At 46.8% G+C, this 25481-nt stretch overlaps 1 protein-coding gene across 7 annotated transcripts in view; it reads left to right on the top strand.

Moving 5' to 3' along the window:
• The window catches only part of LOC147619968 (pentatricopeptide repeat-containing protein At2g27610-like), a 70875-nt gene that overhangs the window by 23472 nt on the left and 21922 nt on the right, over nt 1–25481 (top strand). For 4 of the 7 annotated variants that reach the window (XR_015261698.1, XR_015261699.1, XR_015261697.1 and 1 more), the window contains exon 3: nt 17339–21071. Coding sequence is in view for 3 of the 7 variants with exons in the window: in XM_086772067.1 (XP_086628193.1) it covers nt 17339–19944 (2606 nt within the window). In the remaining 4 variants the exon portion in view is untranslated. Of the gene's footprint in view, nt 1–17338; nt 21604–25481 lie in introns of those variants that run through there. The other 3 variants (XM_086772067.1, XM_086772069.1, XM_086772068.1) reach the window with 1 other exon arrangement.

Raw genomic sequence — 25481 nt, 5'->3', positions numbered from 1 at the left:
ACCCCCGGTGCTTTTGTTGGAGCAATTATTAGCCGGGAGCTCGAAGATAAGCAGAAGGGCGCCCATGACCAGGAGTATGAGCGCAACGAATTGCTCAAGTCCTTTGGCTACATAGGTGGCCAGAGAGTCGTCGTCTTGTTTGACAGCGGCAGCACGGAGGATGTGGTCACGGAACAGGCCGCTAGGCATGCCCGTTTCGAGCTGACTCCGGTGGACAAACAGGTTGAGGGTTTTAGCACAGGTATGACAACGAGCGTCAAGTATGAAGCTCTAGGTGCTAAGTTAGTGATTCAGGGCATAGAGTTTGTGCGTGACTTTATGGTTGCCCCTCTTGTAGGAGCAGACATAATTTTGGGTATCCAGTGGTTTCACAAGTTTCTTCCTGATGTCAAGTGGGACAAGCACACGTTCCAGATCGATCGGAATGTGTCAAACACCCCGGTGACCATTAAGTGTGAGCCAGGGATTCCAAACTTTCCGCTCATAAGCCACTTGCAGGCTAAGCGAGCAGTCAGGAAAGGCGCACAGTGTGCGATGATTTACATCCAGACAGCCCAGACGGTGGCCAGTGCTTCCGAGAAGTACTCGGTTCTCCATGAAAAGTTCCAGAAGATTTTTCTTCGGGACAGTCTCCCTCCCCAGCTCCCCCCGTCCAGACCGGAGGATCACAAGATTGACCTCCTCCCAGGCTCGGAACCCCCGAGCAAGTTTCCGTATCGCCTTTCTAAGGCAATGGAATCGGAGTTGGACCGCCAACTCCAAGAATTGTTGCAAGCTGGCTTCATCCGCCCCAGCGTGTTGCCATTTGCAGCACCGATCTTGTTTGTCAAGAAGAAAGATGGGTCTTCTCGGTTGTGTGTCGATTATCGTGCACTCAACAAGCTGACTATCAAGAGCAGATTCTCGATGCCCCGAATTGACTATATTCTCGAGAGGCTGAATGGAGCTAAGGTGTTCTCTAAATTGGATTTAAAGAGTGGGTACCACCACGTACGGATTGTAGAGGGGGACATCCCCAAAACAGCCTTCCGTACAGAACGGGCCCACTATGAATTTGTGGTCATGCCATTTGGTTTGACGAACGCCCCAGCTACATTTAACCGCATGATGATGTGTGTTTTTCGGGAGTTGATTGGAGAGAGTGTGTTCATATTTTTGGACGACATACTCATATTTTCAGCTACAGTTGAGCAGCATGACATTGATGTGGAGAAAGTCCTTAAGGTGCTGGAAAGCAACGAGCTCTACGTCAATGAAAAGAAGTCAGAATTTTATCTGTTCCAGGTACGTTACTTGGGATATATAATTAGTGCTGAAGGCATTCGACTGGATCCGGCTAAAGTGGTCGAGATTGTTAACTGGGAAGTACCACAGACAGCTTATGACATTAGATCATTTGTGGGTATATGCCAGGCATATTCCACCCACATTGACAAGTTTTTCGACCTCTCGGCAGACCTCACCGATTTGCTAAAGGGAGTGAAAACAAGAAGGCAAAAGATTCGAATGACTCCACGAGCGTTGGAGGCATTCCAGAACCTCAAGGTGGCTTTGTCAGAAGCACCTTGTTTAGCCCTTGCCTCGTGGGACGAACCATTTCAAGTGATCACCGATACGAGTAACATCGCAATTGGAGGTGTATTACAACAGAATGGTCATCCGGTAGCTTACATGTCTCGTAAGTTACTGCCCGCCGAAAAGAACTACTCAGTCTATGATCGTGAACTCCTAGCAGTTATACAGGTCTTGAAACATTGGAAACATTTCCTGTATGGCCGTGACTTCGAGGTTCGCACTGACCATCAGGCATTGCGCTGGATTCAGACGATGCCAAGTGCACAGTGGATTGATCGACAACATCGCTGGAGTCAGATATTCCAGCAGTTCGGTGGTATGATTGAGTACCTTCCAGGAAAGGCCAATCCAGTGGCCGATGCTTTGAGCAGGAAGGGACAAGTATCTACGATTCAGACCACTAGACTTAACCTTGTTGGTACAGGACTAGAAGACATGAAGCACACGTACGCGGATTCCGAGGAATTCGGTACTCAGTGGGAACAGGCATTGGATGCCGAAGGACCATGCCATTTTCTGATACGCGATGGTTGGCTTTTCTACAAAGGCCGACTATGTGTCATGAAATCATTCCGGGCAGCTCTTCTCCATGATGCCCATGACGCCATTACAGGTGGTCATAGGGGCATGAATTCGACTCTGGAGAAATTAGAACGGCAATACTATTGGCCAAAGATGAGGCGTGATGTGTTTACTTATGTACAACGCTGTGACATTTGTCAAAAGGTGAAAGCTCCTCGTGGAAAGAAGATAGGGTTGTTACAGCCTTTGCCAATTCCTGAGGGTCCTTTCCAGGACATTTCGATGGACTTTGTCACAAATCTGCCTCCCAGTCCGAGTAAGCGTAATACGCAGTGCTTAACTATTGTTGATAGGTTTAGCAAATTTGTTATGCTTATTCCTTGCAGGGCCAATGTGACCGTCGAGGATGTTGCCCAGTTATTCATTCGGCATTGGTACCCGATTGGCGGGATTCCTAGAACCAGAGATGCCAAGTTTACCAGTCATTTTTGGAGGGCATTGTTTGATAATTTTGGTACTAAGTTGAATTTTTCTAGTGCATTCCACCCACAGACAGATGGCCAGACAGAGATATACAACCAGTTGGCCTTTGATGTGCTGAAGTGTTATGTCCACGATCAGCAAGGTAAGTGGGAATCGTATTTGCCTTTAGTTCAAGCTGTTTTGAATGACTCTTTTTCTTCAGCTATTGGCAGGACTCCATATGAGGCAGCGTTTGGAAGGCCTTTCCAGTCGTTGTTAACCAGGACTTCGTCTTCAGTACTGGAGGCGAACAGAGTGACGGAGTCTTACCAGGAGATCCTAGAGTCCGTTAAAGACAGATTGGCTAAAGCGCAAGGGGCCTACACTTGACAGGCCAATAAAGACCAAAGGGACATGAAGTTTTCGGAAGGGGATTGGGTGTATCTTCGGATTATGAAGCAAAGATTGAAGCAGGTGGGCAAGCGATGCCCAAAGTTGTCTCTCAGGAGCTTCGGACCATTTCCCATCCGGAAAAAGATTAATGAGGTGTCTATGCAGTTAAAGCTACCCCCGAGTTGGACTATGCACGATGTATTTCATGTCAGTTGGTTAAAGCCATATGCAGGTCCACCCCCTTTATCAGAGGTCAAAGACGAAGCGGAACCAGACATTGTTGATGAAGCAGAAGTAATGGTTCCAGAACAGATCCTTGAAGTTCCTCACGAAGTTTCAGGACCGAGGAACTCATGAAGCGGTATGGCTCGACAAAGAATTTTTCAAAGACTATCCGGCATTATTGACGGATTATTTGGAGGCTATGTAGCTTCCGTCAAGTTAAGCAGAAGGGGATGTCACGTGCATCCCGCACTTGGATGCCACGTAGACATTTCTGTACAGAAAGTGCAGGACCTGGGATGGTGAATTGGTCCCATGTGAGCCCAGTCTGGGACGAGTCAGGCAGGGATCCATCTCAAATGTCCGAGGTCAGGTGTGCATTGTCCTGCACAGGAGTCTAAGGTCAGGTGTGCACTGTCCTGCACATGAAACAGTGCCAGTCCGCGCTGTGAGTCTCCCTCTAGAATGATGTCAGTGGTGCTGTGTATCTGGTATGGTACCGGATGCCAGATCACTGAGTAGATTATGTTTAGGACAAGGGGCCAGCCCATAGGTCTACCCCGGATCTGAGTGTGGGCATGGGAATGGTGTAGAACCACCCCCATGAGGGCCAGGAAGGCCCAGGCTTAACCCACCAGCCATGGAGGGGCTGTAGGACAGCCCTAGGGCACATATAAGGCCATCTCCAGGAGATTACAGCCTTTATATGGCTGTAGGGCATGTATGGGGCAGCCCATACAGGCTGCCCAGCTTTGGGATTGTGGACAAAAGTGGTGTGCAGCCAATCAGAAGCAGGCGCATCACTTTCAGCATGTTAGGAAAAATGGCAGTATTTTTTGAGATTTAATTCAGCATTTATTGCTGAATTTCCACCAGTCGTGGGACATAGCCTGATTTTCAGCTGGCCGACTGCTCCTGAGGAGGAGTATAAATAGTGGAGGCCATAATCCCATCATTCATCTCAGTTTTCACCAAGTGCTCAAGCCAATCAAGGGCCAGTCAAGCCAAGGAGATTGCCAAGAAAAGGGGTGGACTTCTGAAGGTCAAGGGCAGGATTTTCCAGCCAAGAAAAGGTCAAGTTTTTTGTATTTGTTTTCAGATTTACATCATTCTAATAAAGCAAATACACCATCCGTGGTGGGGGCCCTACAGAGGGTAATTGGGACCCAATACTGTGTCCTCTCCATCTCCCCCTTCTCTCTCTATTTTCTGCACATCTCCTTTCAGTTTGTGCGTTAATTCCGTCGTGAAAAGAGTGCTGATTTCTGAGTTTTGAAGTACCGATCCTTCTTCGAAGCTTCCGCATATTACAAGTGGGGTCAAAGACAAGCTCAAGGCACTTACCTTTTTACAACAGTTTGATGCTGCTTTTTCTGGTGGAAATTGCACGGAATCCTCGAAGGTGAGAAAAGCTGCGACTTTTCTCAAGGGCAATGCATTGCAGTGGTGGTTCACTCTTCTTTTGCAGGGCATAGCACCATCTACTTGGGTACAGTTTAAACAGGTGTTCTCTTCCGTGTGGCTCTCATCTACATTTGAGGTGGATGTAATGACAGCATGGCACAAGTTGGATGCATCAAAATGTGAAAATCTTGAGGATTATAATAAGAAGTTTTGGGAAGCTTTACTCCCAGTTACTTCTTATCGTGCAGTGCCATTGTCTGAGCAGGTTGAGAAGTATTGTTGTGGGTTGCCCAAGGAAGTGCGTGACTATTGCATAAAGACTCGAGTAACAAATATGTCGCAGATGATAGAGAATGCCATGACGGCAAATGCGTTACTCACTGGAGTCTCATCTGGATTTAAGGGCAACAAAAGCACAAGCAAGAAAAATGAAAAGTCAGGGCATGCTTCACGTGATGCAAAAGGGCCAACAGAGAAGCGGTATAAGAAGTTACCAATGCCCAAGAGAACTCTGGAGGAGAGACAGGCTTTGATGGATGCTAAGAAGTGCTTTTTCTGTACTGAGGAGGGACATATGTCTTTCAATTGTTTCAAGCGAAAGTCCCAAAAGGACTCTGACACTAAAGGGGAGCCCAAGTCTAAGAAAGCAAAGCCTTCTGCAGGGTTAGTTCCTGATCTTGTTAGGGAGTTGTGCAGGGCATGGGGAAAAGTGAGAGATCAGAATGCCTTGATTTTCTTTGACACAGGTGCTAGAGCCAACTTTATCTCACACCAGATTTAGCTGTCAGATTTGGGATCCGCGTAGAGGAGATGGGGCCTTTGTATGAGGCTAATATGGCTTGTCCTGGGTATGCAGAACCCGTTACCTCTATTTTTGGGAAGTTGAGGCTTCATGTGCAGGGCTATGTGGACAGTGAAGAGTTTTATATCATGCCTCTTGATGGGTGTGATGTTTTGCTGGGTATGCCATGGTGTCATAGAGTACATGTGGTGGTGGATATGTACAACAGGAAGATTACTTTGACTCATAGAGAGAAAGAGCATATTTTGGATGTAAAGCTTAAAGGGGAATCTGTTCCTATTGTATCGGCTTTGCCCATTTCATCAGTAATGAAAAAGCATCTTTCCGCGTACTTGGTTTTTGTAAAGGATGCCAAAGATGATGAGTCTAAATCTAATTTGTCTATGTTAGATAAAGACAGGACTGATTTTCTACGTGAGTACCAGGATTGTTTTTCCGAGTCATTGCCAGGAGAACTTCCTCCGGAACGGCCAGAAGATCATGCTATTGATCTTATTCTGGGGAGTACCCCACCAAATAGACCGCCGTACCGTGTTAGTGCAGAGCCCAACAAGAGGAAATTATGAGCCAGGTACAGGAGTTGTTGAAAAAGGGATTGATTCAGCCTAGCTCATCACCCTTTTGCTCACCTGTGCTCTTATTGCAAAAGAAAGATGGTTCTTAGCGCATGTGTATGGATCACAGGGCGCTAAACAAGAACACCATCAAGAATCGATTCCCTATTCCGAGGATCGATGACATATTGGACTGCTTACAGGGCTCCACAGTCTTTAGTCAGATAGACTTGAAAAGCGGGTATCATCAGATACGCATTAGACCCGAGGATATGCATAAGACAGCATTTCGGACCACTTTTGGGCTATATGAGTTCTTGGTCATGCCCTTTGGTTTGACAAATTCTCCTGCCACATTTAACAGGATGATGGACAGTATTTCCGGCCTCATAGAGCGTTTGTGGGCACATTCTTTGATGATATGATTGTGCAATTACGCACAGAGGAGGAGCATAGGAAGCATTTGGCCATTGTGTTTGAAGAACTCCGGAAGCATAGATTGGTCATTAATGGCAAGAAGAGTGAGTTCTTCTTGAGGAGATATACTTCTTGGGGCATATTGTGTCTAAAGATGGAGTTCGTATGGATCCTTCGAAAGTGGAAACAATTCTCAATTGGCTAGATTTGAGGACCGTGCATGATGTACGCAACTTTTTGGGATTGTGTTCCTATTACAAGCGGTACATACGGTATTTTGCTGAGATTGCTTCGCCCCTTCATGCTTTAACAAAGAAGGGAACTCCGTTTCGATGGGCTAATCGGGAAATTGCAGCCTTTAAAAAGCTTAAAGAAAAGCTTACTTCGGATCCCGTATTGGTATTACTGGATCTTCGAAAGGCTTTTGTTGTCCAGTGTGATGCATGTGGAAACATCATTGGGGCAGTTCTCATGTAGGAAGGGCATGTGATAGCCTATGAGAGTCGTATCTTAAAGAATGCCGAGAAGCATTTACAGGTTTATGAGAAAGAGATGTTGGCTGTAATTCATGCTCTTTCTACATGGAAACACTATTTGCTTAGGGTTGATTTCACTGTGCAGACAGATCATCAAACCTTGCGTTATTTTCTCACGCAAACTAAACTTTCTGAGAAGCATATGAGATGGGCCAACTTTTTGTCTATGTTCCACTTTCAGATTATACATGTGGAAGGCAAAAAGAATGTTGTGGCAGATGCTTTGTCACGCAAGCCACAGGTCTCAGCAGTTTCACTTGCTTATCATTATGAGCTTGATGAGATGAAAGAGCAGTATGCCCAGGATGAGGATTTTGGAAGGGTCTATGATCAGATGTTTGAGGGTCGGCGGCATGATCATTATACTCTCAAGGATGGCTTTTTGTTGATGCATGGTAGACTGTGTGTTACCAGGCAGTTACGACTCAAGGTTATGATTGAAAGTCATGCTCCGCCGTATGCACGTCATATAGGTATTGACGCCACGGTAAAGGTAGTTGAAGCTTTCTTTTATTGGCCGACCTTGAGAAGAGATGTTGATGCTTTTGTTAGGCAATGCATCGTATGTCAGAAGGTGAAGTATGACTGTCAGAAGACACTAGGGTTACTTCAGCCTTTACCTATTCCAGATAGACCATGGGAGAGCATTGCCATGGATTTTATGGCTCATTTCATTCCCGTGCGTAAGAAGATCAAAGTTGATCACATGATGAAGTTGTTCATGGTGAACATCTTCAAGTATCATGGCATGCCTTCGTCTATCATTAGTGACCATGATCCATGGATGACGAGTTTATTTTGGAGAGGGTTGTTTGTTGATAACATGGATACAACTCTGAAGTTTTCATCATCATTTCATCCACAGACAGATGGGCAGTCGGAAGAGGCTAATTCCACAGTGTTAGATCTTCTCAAGTGTTATGTGTCAGTGCAGAAGCAACAACGGGAAAAGTATCTTCCTTTGGTGGAGTTCGCTTATAACAACACCATCCATACCTCGACGGGCAAGGTGCCTTTTGAGATTGTGAAAGGAGGGAAGAAGGTACCACCCATTTTGCACACAAAGGATAAGATCTTTGAGGTTGACCAGTATGTGGAGAACATGGATGAAGCTTATAGGAGAGTTAAGTTGGCACTCCAAAAAACTTAGCAAAAGCAAAAGAAAGCAGCAGACCGTCACAAACGTGGATTAGAGTTTGCATTGGGTGATTGGGTTCTTTTGCGATTTGAGAAAGCTAGGCTCAAAAAGATGAAGGGTAAAGAGCGCTTATTTCCTAAGTTGAGCATGCGCTATTATGGACCTTTTCAGGTATTGGAAAAGATTGGTGAGGTGGCCTATCGTTTGAAGCTACCGGATCACTGGAGGATTCACAGTGCATTTCATGCGAGTCTACTTACACCTTTCCGTGGGGATGTGCTTGAGGATGTATCAGATGAGGCTCAGCCGGAAGTTGAAGAACTTGATGAGGTTCTTATTCCAGAGCAAATACTGGCACACAAGGAAAGAAAGGTACGAGGTAAAGTTTCCCGTCGCTATCTTGTGAAGTTAAAGAACTATTCACCGATGGATGCGAAGTGGATGGAGGAGGGTGACTTAGCAGATTCACCTCAGGTATTGCAGCTTTATCTCGATGCCTTTGAGTTGGAGCCGACTCTTGCTACGGCTCATTCAGGTTCAGCAGAGCATGGGTCTGGAGCATTGCCTGATGCTCAAGAGGGGGGTAGCACCTCCGCTCCCTTGATACAGACAGGCTCAGATGACATCTAGAGGTCGCTTGGTGCGGTTTTTGTCTCACCCGAAGGTACTGAGAGCTGATAGTACATTTGCTTATGGGACTTCTATGATATATGTGTACTAGTCACATTGGATGTTGTGGTTGTGTATGGTTCACAGTGGTATACAACTTGGACTATTACTACACCATTGGTTTGCAGTGAATGTTGTTACATATGCATGGCTTAGAGAGATTGGGACACTGATCTTGCCATATTGTACATTTCACTTTGGATGTCTTGCTGTGTATCACCAGATTGCAATCAAGGACGCTTGCCATTTTTCAAGAGGGGGGTATGTCATGACCCTGTGAAATTGGGTGCAGCGTAAGTGTGAGCATGGTGGTCGGTGAGCAAGATAAAAATTTAATTGTTCATACTTGGGTGCCCGGACAAAAAGTTAACTTGTGGACATCCCCAAGTGTGAAGGGGGACCAAGGGATAAATATTTTAAGGTTTATAACCTTGGGTGGCCCCTAGGCATAAGTGCCCCTAGGAAAGTTTAAATAAACTTAAATGGGCCCTAGGATATTTATGGAGAGAGGGGGCTACTCTACTTTTAGAGTACACGCCTCCCTCTCTAGCTCTCTTGCTTGCTTTTTGGAAAAGGGACGGCTGAAGGGCAGCGTGGACAAGAAGGCGTGAGGATTCTATGAAAACAGGGCGCTTGTTCTTTGGAGGAGTCGTCGCCTGAAGGGATATGCACAGGCTGCTCGGCCGGTTCTCTCCATAGGCATACAGTCAGGCTGCAAAGTCTACAAGCAGGTGGCTGTGGGACAGTAGCCATACAGAGTTGGGTGTGGGCTTTTGCAGGTGGCTGCATGACAGTTGATACACAGGGAATTGGGCGAGGGAAGACTGCTGGCGGGTTGTTTCAGTTTCAGTTAGTTGTTTAGTTGTTTTTAGCTTTCCTTACACAGACATTGTATCAGATCCACCAATTGTTGTAACCTTTTTGGTCTCATAGGTCATTTTGGCCTTTTGAAGACGTTAATATATCATTTCATTTCATTTCATTTTCATTTCATTTCATTTCTCCCCCCCTTGTGTGAGCTCTGGAGGGTAAAGGCAGGTGGCTGTAATTCAGGACAGCAGACACTTTTCTCTCGAGGCTGGTGTATCTGACGAGGACTGGATTGAGGGACAGCAGTGTACTGGCTGAATCTCTCTCTCTCTCTTTCCACTGGCTCACAAGTGTTTCAGAGTTGTTTCATCTGTCCCTTTGTGAGAGGAGGGGTTTGATAGTTTGAAGGGTGGAAACAGAGTAAGATTGTGGATTTGTTCTTTGGCTGAGTTTGAGGCTACGATCATGGAACAACTAGATGCATGCTCAAGGCTTCCCTGTTGCATTGTCTTGGTTGATTAGAGGAGACAGCAGTGTGTTGCTTTTGTGGGACAAAGATCTGTGTGTGTATCCTCTATGCTAAGAGGTCTTGAGGGTTGCCAGATTGGACATGCAGGTTTCTTTTCCTTGACTGGCTTTGTTGTACTCAGTTAAGCTTTTCCATTGAATTTGAATAAAGAAAAACCAGAAGGGGCGCCAAGCTTTGGGGCCAACAGTTGTCGTTTTTTTTCTTGTTTTGGAGCACTCTAGCTTCTGCTTATTTGTTTATTGTCTGGACTACGATTGGATTAGGTGACTGCTAGTCTACCGCACTTTGGTTTCTACCAGAGGCCGGTTTCAAGGTTCCGTTGTCGGGACCATCATCAACTTTCTTAAGGGGGTGAGCTCGTGGTTCTTTTGAGGAAAGCCATTGCTGAAAATTTCAGCAAGATATCAGTCACAGAAGATGACTATTTTTATGATGATGAGGAAGAGCAAGAGACCACTCCTGAGAGGACTGAATCTGAGGATGTACTTGCAAGAGAACAGGCTGCAGAAGATGCATGTTATGAGGATGTAACGCAGCCAGAAGATATGCCAAGTCAAGAGGAAGATGATGCCCAGTTTAAAGCTCGTTTGGCAGGGGCAGTGGATGTATTTATGCAGCTCACACAAAGTGAGAATTGCTGAAATTATGAGAGCCCCTTGTGAGCCTAAGAAGAAGAAGAAGAAAGTGCGTTCTAGGAACCCACGTCAGGGCAATAGTGGTGCTTTCCCACAAGATCCTAATTTTGGACCGTTTCCTAACATGTAGAACACTTATGGTGCAAACCCAGAGAGTTCCTTTTTCGGACAGCCACCTATTCCGTAGCAGTCTATGCATCTAGGTTATTTTGGCGATGGTTCTGTGTTCCAATCTATGACTGGGGGTTACCCTCAGGGAGGCATGGGAATATTCTCACCAGGCTATTTTGGCGGTGGTTCCGTGTTTCAATCTATGACTGGGGGTTATCTTCAGGGGGGCATGGGAATGCAAGGGAATATTCCTTGCGCACGGACAACTCAAAGATCTCTTACAAGCGAGCCTCATTGGTGAGCCTGCAAAGATCATATATATATATATATATATATATTCACCCTCAGGGCACGGCTACTACCAGGTGGAGTTCAACTCGCCAGCAGCGTTAGATTGAGTCATGCAGTTGAGCCCCCTTGCATTGCGTACGGCGCATGCCTTTGCGTGGTGGCAGCACGGTTTTGACCCTGCGTCTGACCCTCTGGCTAGTGTGTCGGGCTCCCCAGTGATAGTTTGCTTCCCAGGCCTTAGGAAGGAATACCTTCATCTTCTCCCGGTGATTGGTGGTGCCATCGGGAGAGAGATGGAACCCCCCCCACTGCTGCCTTGGCCCTCGCATGGGCAGTCAGGATTCCATCCCTCCGCATCTGTGTTGCCTTGCCGGATCCAGTGCCTCACGTTATATCTATTCCTTGTGTCCGGGGCAACCCCATCATGCAACGCGTGGAGTATTGATGCCTTCCAAGTCAATGCTTCATTTCCAGGCAGATGGGACATCTAGCCAGAGCTTGCCCTCGACGTTAGTTCAGGAGTCTGCGTCCAGTGGTCTCCCCCCCTGTTCCCCGTTCAGAGCCTCACCAGGGGGCCAAGAGAGAGGCAGGTTCCCAGGTAGCGGAGCATCAGGGACGATCCAACAACTGGAGAGTGGCGGACGGTTGGCCCACGCCTGGGCTGCCAGCCGATCACCAGAGCTGAGCATCGTCGCCACGGGCGCCAAGCTGGCAGAGTACAAGAGGATTCGGTTTTGTTAGAGAACTGTTTTGAGCATTATCATAGCACCTACCCATTGGCGATGGCCCCCCTCCAGTCACGGAGCGGGCCCCTTCGGTCCCCCGGGTTTGGCGGCCGATTCCTCGTCGAGACTCCTCTCTCGGCTCTTAGTGCCCACTGATTCCCCGGCAAGCCTCTCCCAACAGCCTTCCTCTCCAATGGATATCTCCCAACAACGACCCTCTCCAGCCTCTCCGCTCCCTGCCCCCCCTCCCTCCCCCCCTCTACCTCTCCAGAGCACTCTCGTCAGCCCCCATCAGCCCCCGACCCGGAGTGGAGGCAGTTGGAGACTTCTGTTCGTTGCTTGATTCACCGTTTCTTTAAGCTGGTTGAGATGACGATTGCCGCCTCCCCGGTGAGGGCTCTCCCGCCAGAGTCCCCAGGTGGCCCCCCCAAGATCTTGGGGTAGCCTCTGGATCCTCTGGCGGAGGGACATATATGTTTGAGGGAGACAGTAACAGCTATTTGGATATGTGTGGTTTTTCACCACCCCAGACCCTCTACGCCAAAGAATGGCGCGATGATCCTCTCTTTCCCTTTGAGTGCAACCTTGGGGACGGAGTGGGGCTTAGAGTCGGTGGCTGCCGCCATCCAGGGTTAGGCATCTGAGCTCTCCCATCATCTTCACGATCTTCGCATCACGGGCGTACTCATCCATCTATGGCCATTGTCTAGGATGGAGTTTGGAGGCTCAGGCCACAGAGCCCAAGACGGGGAGATGGTGGCCTCCAGCTTGGAGGTGCTGCTTTTTGTGTTCATGCATTTTGTCGCGCAGTACCTCTTCCCCCTTCTTATAGGTACCTCCATTGTAATCGATGGAGTCCGGAGTACGCATACTCTCGCGCTCGGACAGAGTGGCGTCACATGGAGGACTAGGACGGATTGTGATTATTCCCCGTCTAAACCCTCACCCAAGACTCTTCGAGTGGAGAGCAATTCCGCTAGTTTCACCTCACACAGAGATTGACATGCGGATAGTCTCATGGAACATACAGGGTTGAGGGGGGCCTCAGTGCTTTCAGAGACGAGGTGTCCTTAAGAGGAGAGCATCAAAGAACCATAGTGGGGGGACCTATTGACATTCTTTTCCTCTAGGAGCATCACCTCTCTGAGGGGCGCATCCGCCGATGCGGGAAGATTTTACCAGGCAGGAGTCATACTTTTTGGTCTCCATCCCTTGGCCCTTCAGGACGCAGGGAGGAGTTTGTATTTTTGTCAATGAGCAGCTTTTGCGGACAGTGATAGGCTCAGGAGTCATAGTTCCGGGGTGAGCACAGTGGGTTACCATTTTGATTGGAGAGGATAGCGTTGCCTTCCTCAATGTTTATGCCCTGAACGCCGTTGCAGGTAGAGCCCTCTTTTGGAGCACAATCTGGTAGGCCCTTCCCTAGACTGACTTTTGGTGGATGGGTGGTGACTTCCACATGATAGAGGCAGCAGAGGACATACTTGGAGGAGGCACAACCATAGTCTCAGGAGTAGAGTACTCTGCCTGGGAGGAGATGATACTGGTACTTAGGGGACATGACCCTTGGCATCTTCTAGAGTTTGGGTGCAGCCCTAGGAACCTCAGCTTCTCGCGATCGGATAGGAGGAGCACCAGCCCCAACCACTCTAGACTTGACAGGTTTTATGTTGATGAGTGGGCTTGCAGCCGTGGGGGCATGCTTGGCATCTTGGCAAGCACTACTTTTTCAGATCATGCCCCAGTTATTCTGTCTCTAGAGGACCCCTGGAGGCATGACAGGCATGCGAGCTCTAGGATTCCGGACAGTCTCATTCAGGACTGCGAGATCTATAGCAAGATAGAGAAGATATGGGCGGGATTGGACTTTACCTTAGGCTTTGTTGTGTGCACATTGGATGTTGGCCTAGGGAGATCAACGATTTCTTTGAGGAGGTGGCCTAGAGCAGATTGGAGAGATTCCGGGAGCAGGAGAGGAGTCTAAGGAGGGGTCTGGGCTCTTTACAACGGCTTCAGGAGAGTTCCCCAAATAGCCCATGGATTGAGAGTCAGCTTGTTGTGCCACCCGCACAGACATTAGATCCATTGAGGAGAGGAGGGTGGAGTAGAGGTACCGTTCTAGAGCTTCATTTTGGACTCAGGCCGCTGATAGAGTCACACGGGATTTCGTTGAGATAGCCTGCCCCCATAGGAGGAGAGATGGTATTCCCAGGTTGGGTGGCCAAGATGGAGCTATTGTTTCTGATCCCCCCCATGTGAGAGCCATTGCCACTGATTTCTTCCAATATCTTCTCACTGGCCCACAGGTGATGGATGCACACAAGAGGGTTTGGTGGCACACGAGAGAGGTGGTTCCCCCCTCTCTTCGGTCCTTTTTGACTCCATTCAGTGCGGAGGAGTTGACGGCACTACATAGGGGCAAATGCCTGGGGGTAGACGGGCTTCCAGTCTCTTTATTTCTTCGTCACTAAGGACCTCATGGAAGGCGCGAGCTGCCTTCGATGAGATTAATCATTATGCTCACAGGTGCCATGTCAGAGAGGCTCTCAAAGGGTTTGATACACTTGATTCCTAAGGAGAGTGGCGACAGATTGGAGATCCGGCAGTGGAGGCCCATCAATGTTCTAGGGACCGCCTATAAGATCTTGGCCAAGGCCATCAGCACAGGAGACTTCAGCCCTTTCTCGCGGACTTGATTCATGACACTCAAGACCGGCTTTGTTCAGGATTGGAGCATTCTGGACAACATCTTCACCTTCTAGGAGGTGATAGCTTCGGCCAGGATGCAGCAACAGGACCTCATAGTGCTACTCCTAGACTTTGAGAAAGCTTATGATAGGGTGGATTGTAGCTTTCTGGAGGGTACGATGAGCCGGATGGGATTCCCCGTGGAGTGGATTCGTAGGGTCTCAAGACTTTACTCAGCCTCGCACAGCCAGGTTCTCATTCAGAGAGCCCGTGGTGAGACAGATTCCCCCTTTCCCGCTTGGAACGACAGGGCTGTCCTGTGGCACCTTACCTCTTCCTTTTCGTCACCGAGGCCATGAGTAGTTTTCTCTAAGCCTTGTAGACCGGGCTTCAGGGATTGCGTCTCCCTCTCCACACGCAAGAGGAGCTGCTTGACTGAGAGTTTGCAGATGACACAATAGCTATACTTTTAGGAGATGTGGGGAATCTCTAGAGATTCGCGGAAGCGATTGAGGTTTTTTGCCACGCATCAGGAGCACAGATCAACTGGCACAAGTCATGTGGTTTTTGGGTAGGCTTTGCACTCGCCCCGACTTGGCGGCCCAGTTGAGGCTTACCAGTGGATCTCGAGGGGCACTCCAGTTCTACTTTGAGCTTGGGATCACCTCAGGCCGACCCTTAGGCAGATAGCTCTGGCAACCTCAGAGGAGCAGCTTTGGTAGCCTTTTGTCTGGAACCCCGTGATCCGTTTACCCAGTGGCCACATGTTGGGGGCCCAGCCTCATGTATCATGGGGCGCCTTGAGCATAGGACCAACCAGGTCCCTTGGCGATTGGATCGCACACATGCAGTTACCCCCTTAGGTGGAGGAGAGAGGCCTGACAGGGGTCCAGGGTAGAGACAGGCTCAACATCGACATTGACTCAGCTATCCCTCAAGAGTGGCTGACTCCTATCCAAGACCCTAGAGGATTTCAGTGGTTGCACCTTGCAGCGGGTGAGGGTGATTGGTTTTCAGGCACATGAGTGGCACATAGACCTACCGCCGGCCAAGGTGGCTTGGGAGAGATTCTGGCGGCCATGGATATGGGAGTGCCGACCCCTCACGCACCTATAGTGGGACTTGGGAGAGTGGACTTGGCATGACCCTGCTAATCGGGAGAAGACTCTGGATGCCCCCTTCTTTGCATATACAGTGCGGCAAGGCCGCAAGATCCAGATGCCATAGATTGATGGCACCCTGATAGCAGCAGCACATTGGCAGTCACAGGGCCTCTCATAGCATTTCCTTTCAGATTTTTGGAAGAGGCTTTGGGACAGTTTTCGGCCACAACTCTTTTTTTTTCCCTGGAAAAAGATCCTTCTATCAATATAATATAATGAAAGACAGCTACAAAGGGCCAGATACAATCACGAAGAGCTAGATATAAACTCGCCTCATGTATGGGGCGGGAATCAAATGATCATAAGGGGAAGAGACACTTCTCCTCGGGCTGGCCACTCTGTGAGGAGAAGGCTATCTCATACGGGGCGAGAAGGCTATCTCATACGGGGCGAGGGCGGGGGGACAACCACACAGGTTGTCTGTAATGCCAAGTGAGGTCACCACCTCTATCTGTGAGGAAAGGGCCAAGCCTCTAGAGGCTCAAGAAAGCTTCCTGCCGCTTCCGCATGCCCCCTCCCTGTAACTTCCTCCACTGACTGCGGAGGGTATGAATGATGTCGAGCCAAATGCTCCTGATGGACTTAGCAAGCAGAGTGTGGGTACCCTCTATGGCCTCGCTGCATCTAGCTCGCCAAATGTGCCAGGTTGCAATGCTACTGCAAATCTCCCATCTCTGGCATGAGCCTGGTCGCCAGTGGTCTTTGTAGGTGGGGCTATGACTGGTACTGCCAAAATACGATGGTGAGAGACCTGAAGGACTAGCGCTCCCCCATCCTCCTCACAAGCCCTGACCACCTTAGCCTCTGTGGCCCAAGTGACAGTGCCCCATGTAATGATCTGGGTCGAGGCCCTATCCACAGTGAAGATGCGGAGAATCCGTTGCCAAATCTGTTGAGCCTTCAGGCAATCCCAAAGACAATGTCGCTGAGACACCTAAGGGTGGCCGCACCGCGGGCAAGCTGCTGGCCGACCTTCATCTGCCAGCCAAGTGCCGACCGCTAGGCTCTTGTGTGCCATCAGCCAAAGAAAGAGGGTGATCTTTCTAGGCTGCTGGCCGATTGGAGCAAAACAGGTCGATCAGTCCTGCAGGCAAGAGAAAGGAAAAAATATGCTTTTCCACCAAGTGCCTCCCTTATTGGTCCTTGTCCTTGGCTGTGGGCACCTTTCCCCAAGTATGGGTGGCTAATGGGCTGTCCTTAACCCATTTACTCCATGTCCCCCCAAAACCTTGTGTTGCTAGTACCCTTTCCTAGGGTTCACACACTGGGGTGACACATTTGACCCAGACTTGATGATAGGCACCCGACGTGACATGTTTACACTGACATGTGTAGGACGTGCTCGCCGCTGACTACCCCTTGGCGGTACATTGGCAATTGTCCTTGGACAAGGGCTCACATAGCTTGAAAATATGTTACTGCTGGGGTTGGGTTGGGGGGGGGTGCATCTTGGGCCCCTTGAGCACTTGTTCCACAATATTCACACTGGAACAATTTTGCTTTTTTGACATTAGCATGATGTTGTTAATTCCCTTGGTAACACGCCCCTGTTACGTCATGTGTCATTGATGTTTGATCTCCTATAGGGAGCATTTATGTGGCCATTACAGCTCACAAGTTTAAACTCTCTGTAATTATGAATATTCTATAGCCTTGTGACTAGGCTTTAAATAATTATTCGTTTTGTTGCAGTCATTAAAGTACCAGCCAACTCAGTAATACTGAAGCAAAAAGAGCATGATCTCAAAAAAGAGAATGAAACCAATGTCCACCTCGGGGATTGCCTGAATGGTTCTAACTTGGTATGTGAGAGTCTCCAAGATGCACAGACAATTTTTGACATGACATCCAAGAAAACTACGGCCAGACATAATGCCTTAATTGAAAACTATGCTCAACGTGGACATTATTTGGAGGCCATCAAACTTTTCCAGCAGATATGCAGCGAGGGCATTGAGCCAGACCTGGTACTATGCATTTGTGTTTTGAAAGCCTGTGCAGCCATAGGAGACTGGACACTTGGAAATGAAATACATGGCTGCATTATTGATTGTGGTTTTGAGTCAAATGTATTTGTTGGCAGCGCCCTCATTGACATGTATGCAAAATGTGTGAACCTTGAGGGTGCACACATGGTGTTCATGCGCTTGCAAAAGAGATCTTTAGTCACATGGAACACACTGCTTACAGGTTATGCTCAGCATGGACATGGTGAAGAGGCTCTAAAGCTATTTAAGCACTTGCAGCAAGAAAGTATAAAGCCAAACAAGATCACATTTGTATGTGCCTTGAAAGCATGTGCAGGCTTAGGAGCTTTGGAAGACGGTAAGCAGATACATACCCACATGATTGGGTGTGGGTTTGAGCTGGATCTCTGTGTGGGCAGTGTGCTTGTCCACATGTATGCGGATTATGGGTGCCTGGACGAAGCTCAATCCTTGTTTGAAAGGTTGCCAATGAAAAATGTTGTCACGTGGAGCGCCTTGATTGCAGGTTATGCTCAATATGGGCATGGTCAGAAGGCTTTCTTACTCTTCAAAGAGATGCAACGTGTTGGTTTACAGCCTAATCAGGTAACATTTTCCTGCATCTTGAAAGCATGCCGTAACACAGAGGCCTTGGAGCAGGGTAGGCATATACATGCTAGCATTATTGGAATTGGCTTGGAGTTTGAGTTGTTTATTCTCAATAATGCTGTTGACATGTATGGGAAATGTGGGAGCATTCAAGATGCACATGTTTTATTCTACAGAATGCCAAATCGAAATGTAATCACTTGGAGTGCTTTGATTGCGGGGTATGCTCAGCATGGACATGGTTGGGAAGCTCTCCAGCTTTACTTAGAGATGCAAAATGAGGGTATAGAGCCAAACCAGGTTACATTCGTCTGTGTTGTAAAAGCATGTTCCAGCATATCAGCTCTAGAGCAGGGCCAGTCTGTTCATGCACATATTATTGCAAGTGGATTGAATTGGGATATGCTTATTGGCAATGCTCTGATCAATATGTATGTGAAGTGTGGAAGCCTTATGGATGCATGTATGGTGTTTGATAGGCTACCCCAGCGAGATGTAATCACATGGAGTGCGCTAATCGCAGGTTATGTTGAGCAGGGGCTGGGACCGGAGGCTCTCCGCCTTTTTGCACAGATGCAAGAGGGTGGCATAAATCCAGATCATGTTTTGTTTTCTTGCATCCTCGAAGCATGTTCAAGCATGGGAGCCTTAGGGCAGGGCAAGCAGATGCATGCATACCTTGTAGAAAATGGTCTTGATTCTTGTGAATTTGTTGGTAGTGCTGTGATTGACATGTACGCAAAATGTGGAAGCCTCAAGGATGCAAATGTGATGTTTGAGAAGCTGCCGACGCGTGATGTGGTTACATGGAGCACATTGATCGCAGGATATGCTTACAATTGTGAATCTGTAGACGTGTTTCATCAATTTCAAGGCATGCAACAAGCAGGCTTACAGCCGGATTGTGTGACGTTTTTATGTCTACTTTCAGCGTGCAGTCATGTGGGTGCAATAGATGAAGGTTGCCACTACTTCAAATCAATAAGGGAGGTCTATGGCTTGTTACCAACCCTTGCAAACTTCAACTCTATGGTTGACCTTCTTGGTCATGGTAGATATACGAATGAGGCAGAAGACTTGCTTGAAAGTATTCCTTTTGGAGCCAATGTAGCGGGATGGACTTCTTTGCTAAGCTCTTGCAAAGCACATAGGAATGTCAATCTAGGAAGACGATGTTTCAACCAGGTAGTAAGAATGGAGAGACGAAATGCTGCTGGCTATGCGCTTATGTCAAGCATATATACTCATGTAGGAATGCAAGAGGATGCTTATAGAGTAGAACAGTCGCGCATATATGCAAATGCTTGGAAGAAACCAGGTAAGGCGTTTATTGAGATCGAGAATCAAATCCACGGTTTTAATGTGGCTGACAAAACCCATTCAAGAAGTGATGACATTTATTCAAAGCTAAACACACTAAGTGTCCAAATGAAGGATGAAGGTTATGTTCCACATTTAAACTTGGTTGTGAACTTAACCTCCGATGAGGACAAAGAAGGTGCTTTGTGTGGACATTGTGAGAAATTAGCCATAGCTTTTGGGCTTCTCAGTACACTTGAAGGCTCAACCATTCGAGTTGCGAAGAATTTGAGGATGTGCTTTGACTGCCACACCGCCACTAAGATAATATCTAAAATTGAAAAAAGAGAGATTGTTGTAGCTGATACTTACCGTATTCACCACTTTAAGGATGGCGGGTGTTCTTGTGATGATTACTACTAAATGAGGACAAAAAAATCCCTTTCAAAGTAGTAGTGGGACCATGAACTTGGGCTTGAGAGGCAAATCTGGCAGCACCATAGGGGAATCGAAGAGGTTCACCCAGTGGGACAACACACAGCTCAATCTCACGAAAGTAGGAGGAGACAAGGGGTGGTGCTGGCAGCCCCCTCTCTGTATGCTGTCCACGGGGCTCAGAGCCAAGCTGTATGACAGACCTAGCTCGACTGATGTGGGTGTGAATGTGAACAGGGATGCAACTGACAGTCCGGGAATGGGGAGCTGTGGTAAACTCCCTTGGGCATGCAAACTGAAGACTTGATTGAGTATGATATGGAAAGTACTGGTACCTGTCTCTACAGAAGTCAGGTAGTGGTGTCTCTTCAAGTGAAGACCTGATTGAGTATGAAATGCAAGGTACTGGGCCTGTGGCCCTGTCCCTCCAGAAGTCAGGTAGTGGTGTCTCTTTAAGTGACGTTGGCACAGGCTACTACACGGGCTGGGTGGTTCTCGGCTCCACCATTGATGAAAAGACCATATACCAGTTGCAACAAGCTATTGGCCACGAGCTCCAGAGCAGAGGGAGAAAATGCATGCAGAAGCTGTCTTCTGCGCCTAAGAAGGTGTTTCGCTCCATTTGTCTCTTCCAATGGACAAGGTATGAGCTGAGTTAAAACAATACGTGACTTTGGGGATTTCCTGTATTTCAAGGATTCCCACAGATGAGGAGTTTAGAAAATGGTTCGAAGCAGCATTGCAAGGTAAAATCATGATTCAGAAGTTTCACTTCGTGGGAAAGGATTTTATCAGGTCTTGGTGTCTAATTTCTGGCAGAGAGAGTAACTATGCAACTTTGTCCCTAGTAGCTACAGGGGGGAGGTTGGTATATGCCATCCCATGGTCAGCCTCCTTCGTCCAAGAGGAGATCTTACAGCATCAGTGTCTAATCTGGGTATATGTTCCAGATTTACCCCACTTTTTATGGTCAGAAGCAGTTGCAGGAGTCTTGGCAAAGGTCCTCTACACTCCACCGGGAGAGAAAAATGAGGGAAGAGGGGCTTGAAGAGCCTGCATCTTATGGGACCGGTGAAATGACATGCTGGAAGAGCTTGAACCCACGACGGCGGAAGGTATGGAACTTTGTCTTGCCATCAAATTTAGTCCTTGTCCAGATTCTCGCTATAAATGTAGCAAATCTGGGCACTTTTGTTTTTCCAACTGGCCTTAGGCCCAAGATCCTCAAGTATTTATCCTTTTTCACCGCCCATAGGCCCTTTTTTAAATCCGTCCGTAGGTGATGCCACCGAGGAAGCACCTTACGGGTAAAGCATCATCATCTCTTCCCTTTCTTGTTTAGGTACAACACCCCCTCGGTAGCTCCGGGAGCTACACATCTCTGATATTGTTTTGTAGGCTTGGGAGGTGTTTGTGTGGTGCGCAGTACTTTGTACTACTATATTGCGGCCAAAATTATGTTTCATACGCGTTTTGGTCTCCGTTTCTTCACTGCAAGGTATTTGCGGCAGTTTTGGGAAGTTCGGATAGAGAACTGTCTCTGGTTGAAATCTGGTTATTGCAGTGCAGCAGTGCATTTTGAGAGTGCTGATAGTGTTTGCACATGTATTGTTGATATTGGGTGTATGTACATGTACTTTGGTCAGATCTGGTGACATACAGGTTGTGCTAAAGTACTGCTGCAGCAGTCAGAAGATACTGCTGTGTTACAGGTTGCATACAGAAATTGTCTGTTTGCAGGTTTTTGATTGTTGCAAGAAAGAATGTCTGTTGGACTCAATCAGATTGTCAGAGAGACGCTGGACAAGAACAACTTCCATGCCTGGAAGTTTAGAATGGTCAATTTCTTGATGGGTAAAAGATTTTGGGACTATGTCGAAGGAGACACGAGGAGCCTCCAGAGTTGTCTGAAGAGAATGCCACTTCAACAGATATAAAGGAATTCAAGGATTGAAATCAGGGTGTAAGGAAAGTCATGTATTGGCTTTCGATGAGTGTCACAAACACAATGATAGGACACATATAGGATGCCAACACTCTAGCAATTGCATGGCAGAACCTGATGCAGATGCTCCAAACTAATACAAAGGCAAGGAAACTGTAGCTAAAACAAAAGTTGCATACAGTGGAAAAGAAAAGCATATCTATCAATGAGTATGCTTTAAAGATCAAGGGCATTATTGAATCCCTTGGGTCTATTAATGTATCGGTGAAAGACGATGATTTGGTGAGTGTCTGTTTGAATGGGCTTAGCAAAGAGTACAAGCCATTCAAAACCTCCATTGTAGTCAGAGAGAATATTCTTAACTTTCGGGTTTGGTGTCTATGCTGATCATAGAAAAAAAGTCTATAGGTGAGGACTCTTCTTTATAAAGCAAGAACACATGAGAACAAGTCTTCTACTCTAATTCATGTAGAGGCAGAGATAGAAGTCGTGGTCGAGGCGAAGATGGTGGCCGACAAGGAAATCAGAATTTTAGACAATAACAGTCCAATGATTTGCAACAGCAGCAATTATACACAGGTGGAAGAGTCCAGTCTAGAGACAGGGGAAGCCAAAGAGGCCGAGGTGGTTGGCAAAGAAATGAGTGCAAATATCATAGAGTACTATTATTGTGGCAAACCAGGGCACATGGCAAAAGACTGCTATAAAAAGCAGAATGACATTAAAAGTGAAAACTTGTAGCAAGGTAACTATGTATCATCTAGTAAACAGGGTGGTGATGACAGAAGTGAGCAGCTATTTGTGATGCAACACATGCTCAGTTCCACAACAGGATCTCAATATATATGGTATGTGGATTCTTGCGCCTCTAACCACATGACCAGTCATGGTGAGTGGTTTAGAGACATGCAGAAAATGGAAAAACCAGGTTACGTAGAAACAGGTGATGATACTGCGCATCCCATTGCGCGTTTTGGTAAAGTGCCATTGTCTATGGAGGATGGCAAAATGAAGTGCGTGGCAAATGTACTTCATGTTCCAAATATTACAAAGAACCTAGTTTCTGTTGGACAGATGGTTAAGCAGGGTCTGCAAGTGAGGTTTAATCCTCAAGGATGTTTTATGGAAGACTTCAAAAATCAGTGTCGCTTGGTTGCAAAGGGTAACAGAAATGGCAGGATGTTTACTTTGGATGTGAACATGCCTGAGGTAAAGGCAACCATGTTTGCGTATGAAACATGTGTCATTGCAGATATTGACATATGGCATAAGCGCATTGGTCATGTGAATATACAACGAGTGAAGTCTATAGAGGTTCAAAATATTGTTGTTGCAGGTTTGCTAAAGTTTAAGGTTGATAGTATGCATAAAGTATGTGAAGCATGCCAGCTTGGTAAGCAGGCCAAACATGCTTTCCCACATGAAAAGCATATCAGTGCAAGGCCATTAGATGTTATACATTTAGATGTATGGGGACCGACCAAGACTGTAACAATTGCAAGTTGTAGGTATTATATTACATTCATTGATGACCACACTAGGAAAGTGTGGGTTTACTTCATGAAGGAGAAAAGTGAGGTGTTTGCTCACTTTCAGAGATTTAAAGCCGTGGTCGAGAAGGAAAAAGACATGCAAATAAAATGCCTGAGATCAGATAGTGGAGGAGAATATTTCTCCAATAAGCTCTGTGATTTCCTGAGAAAGTAGGGAATCAAGAGACAGTTTACATGCAGGTATACTCCGCAACAGAATGGTGTTACAGAAAGAAAAAATAGATACATTGCAGAAGTGGTACCTGCTTTGATGGTTGAAAAGAATATATCACATTATTTTTGGACAGAAGCAGTAACAGCTGTTGTGTATATTATGAACGGGATACCCATTGTAGCTGTTCATGGTATGATGTCTGAACAGAAGTTTATAGGCATAAGACTGGATGTGTCTCACTTGAAAGTGTTTGCTTGAAAGTGTTTGGGTGTATTGTATATGTGCATGTTCTTGATGAAGTAAGAATAAAGTTGGATCCAAAGGCAGAGAAATGCATCTTTATTGGTTATGCTATAGAGCAGAAAAGGTTATAGATGTTATAACCCTATCACTCGTGAGATGCAAGTAAGCAGAGATGTTATCTTTAACGAGATGAGTGGCTAGTATGCACTAGCAATTAAGACAACAGAAGATGCAGATGTAAGAAGTGTTAATGCTGCACCACATGTAGAGCAGCAATCACAGGTGCTTAGTGGACCTGGAGAGTCCTCTAGCAGTGGATCCAATGTTAGTCCATGGTCAGATAGGTTGAGGACAGATGTGGGTACACATGTATCACACAAAGGGAAGGAAAAGGTAGATCAACCTTTTGTGCCTGATCTGTCAGCATTTCACTCATATGTGGATGGTGACTCTAGTGGCTCTGAGCAGAGCCTTGATGATGAGCTTGGCATCCCGTTTGTGGTTACTCCTGGTGTAAGGAGAACCAGGGCTGTTTTGAGGACACTCGGCGCAGTGATCCAGGTGTCTGCAAGTCTACGAGGATTAAGTACCCTGTTGACAGGTTGAGATATGATGGATATACAGTTTATCGTTATGCTTATATAGTTAAAGCAATACAGGAGTTAGAGCCCACTTGTTTTGAACAGACACTTGGAATAAGAAATGGGAAGATGCCATGAACGAGGAGATGGCAGCATTAGATGCAAATGCAACATTGCAACATGGAAGTTATTGCCTTTGCCTAAGGAAAAGAAGGCAATTGGATGTAAGTGGGAGTATAAAGTCAAGCATAACACCGATGGTTTAGTGAGCAGATAGAAGGTAAGAATGGTTGCCAGGGGCTATGCAGAGACTTATGACATTGACTATGAGGAGACATTCATTCTGGTTGCAAGAATGGCAATTGTGAGAGTTGTCATTGCTATGGCTGCAGCAGCAAAGGATTGGTCTTTACATCAGATGGATGTAAAGAAGCCTTCTTGCATGGTGATTTGCAAGAAGAAGTATACATGATGCAGCCACTAGGTTATGAGAGTGATGCACATCCAGATTTTGTATGCAGGTTACGCAAAGCCTTGTATGGCTTGAAGTAGGTACCCAAAGCATGGTCAAACAAGATCGGGGAGTATCTTGTTACCATTGGATTTTAGATATCTAATACAGATTTTTCACTTTATGTGAAAAAGACAGATAGAGGGATCATACTATTAGTCATCTATGTGGATGATTTGATTATCACTGATGATAGTGATACTGACATACATGATGTCAGGAGGCTTTTGAAGTAGAAGTTTGAGATGAAGGATTTGGGTGAGATACAGTATTTCTTGGGCATAGAGGTGGTGAGATCACCTCATGGCATTTTGTTATTGCAGAGGTAGTATGGTTTTGACATGTTGTCCAAGTATGGTATACAGGCTATAAGTCTATTTCAGTGCCGTAGGAGCAAAACACAACGCTTTTGGAGGACCCACCTCGTACAGGTGCATACTGGGTAGCTTGATCTATATGACCATTACTAGGCCAGACTTGAGCTATGCTGTGGACTTGTGAGTCAGTTTATGCAGGCTCCTAGGAAGCCACACTTGAA

Source organism: Cibotium barometz, chromosome 32 (assembly GCF_041138505.1).
Source record: "Cibotium barometz isolate CiBa-2024 chromosome 32, ASM4113850v1, whole genome shotgun sequence".
Lineage (NCBI taxonomy): Eukaryota > Viridiplantae > Streptophyta > Polypodiopsida > Cyatheales > Cibotiaceae > Cibotium > Cibotium barometz.
This window is presented reverse-complemented; position numbering and strand designations above follow the sequence as displayed.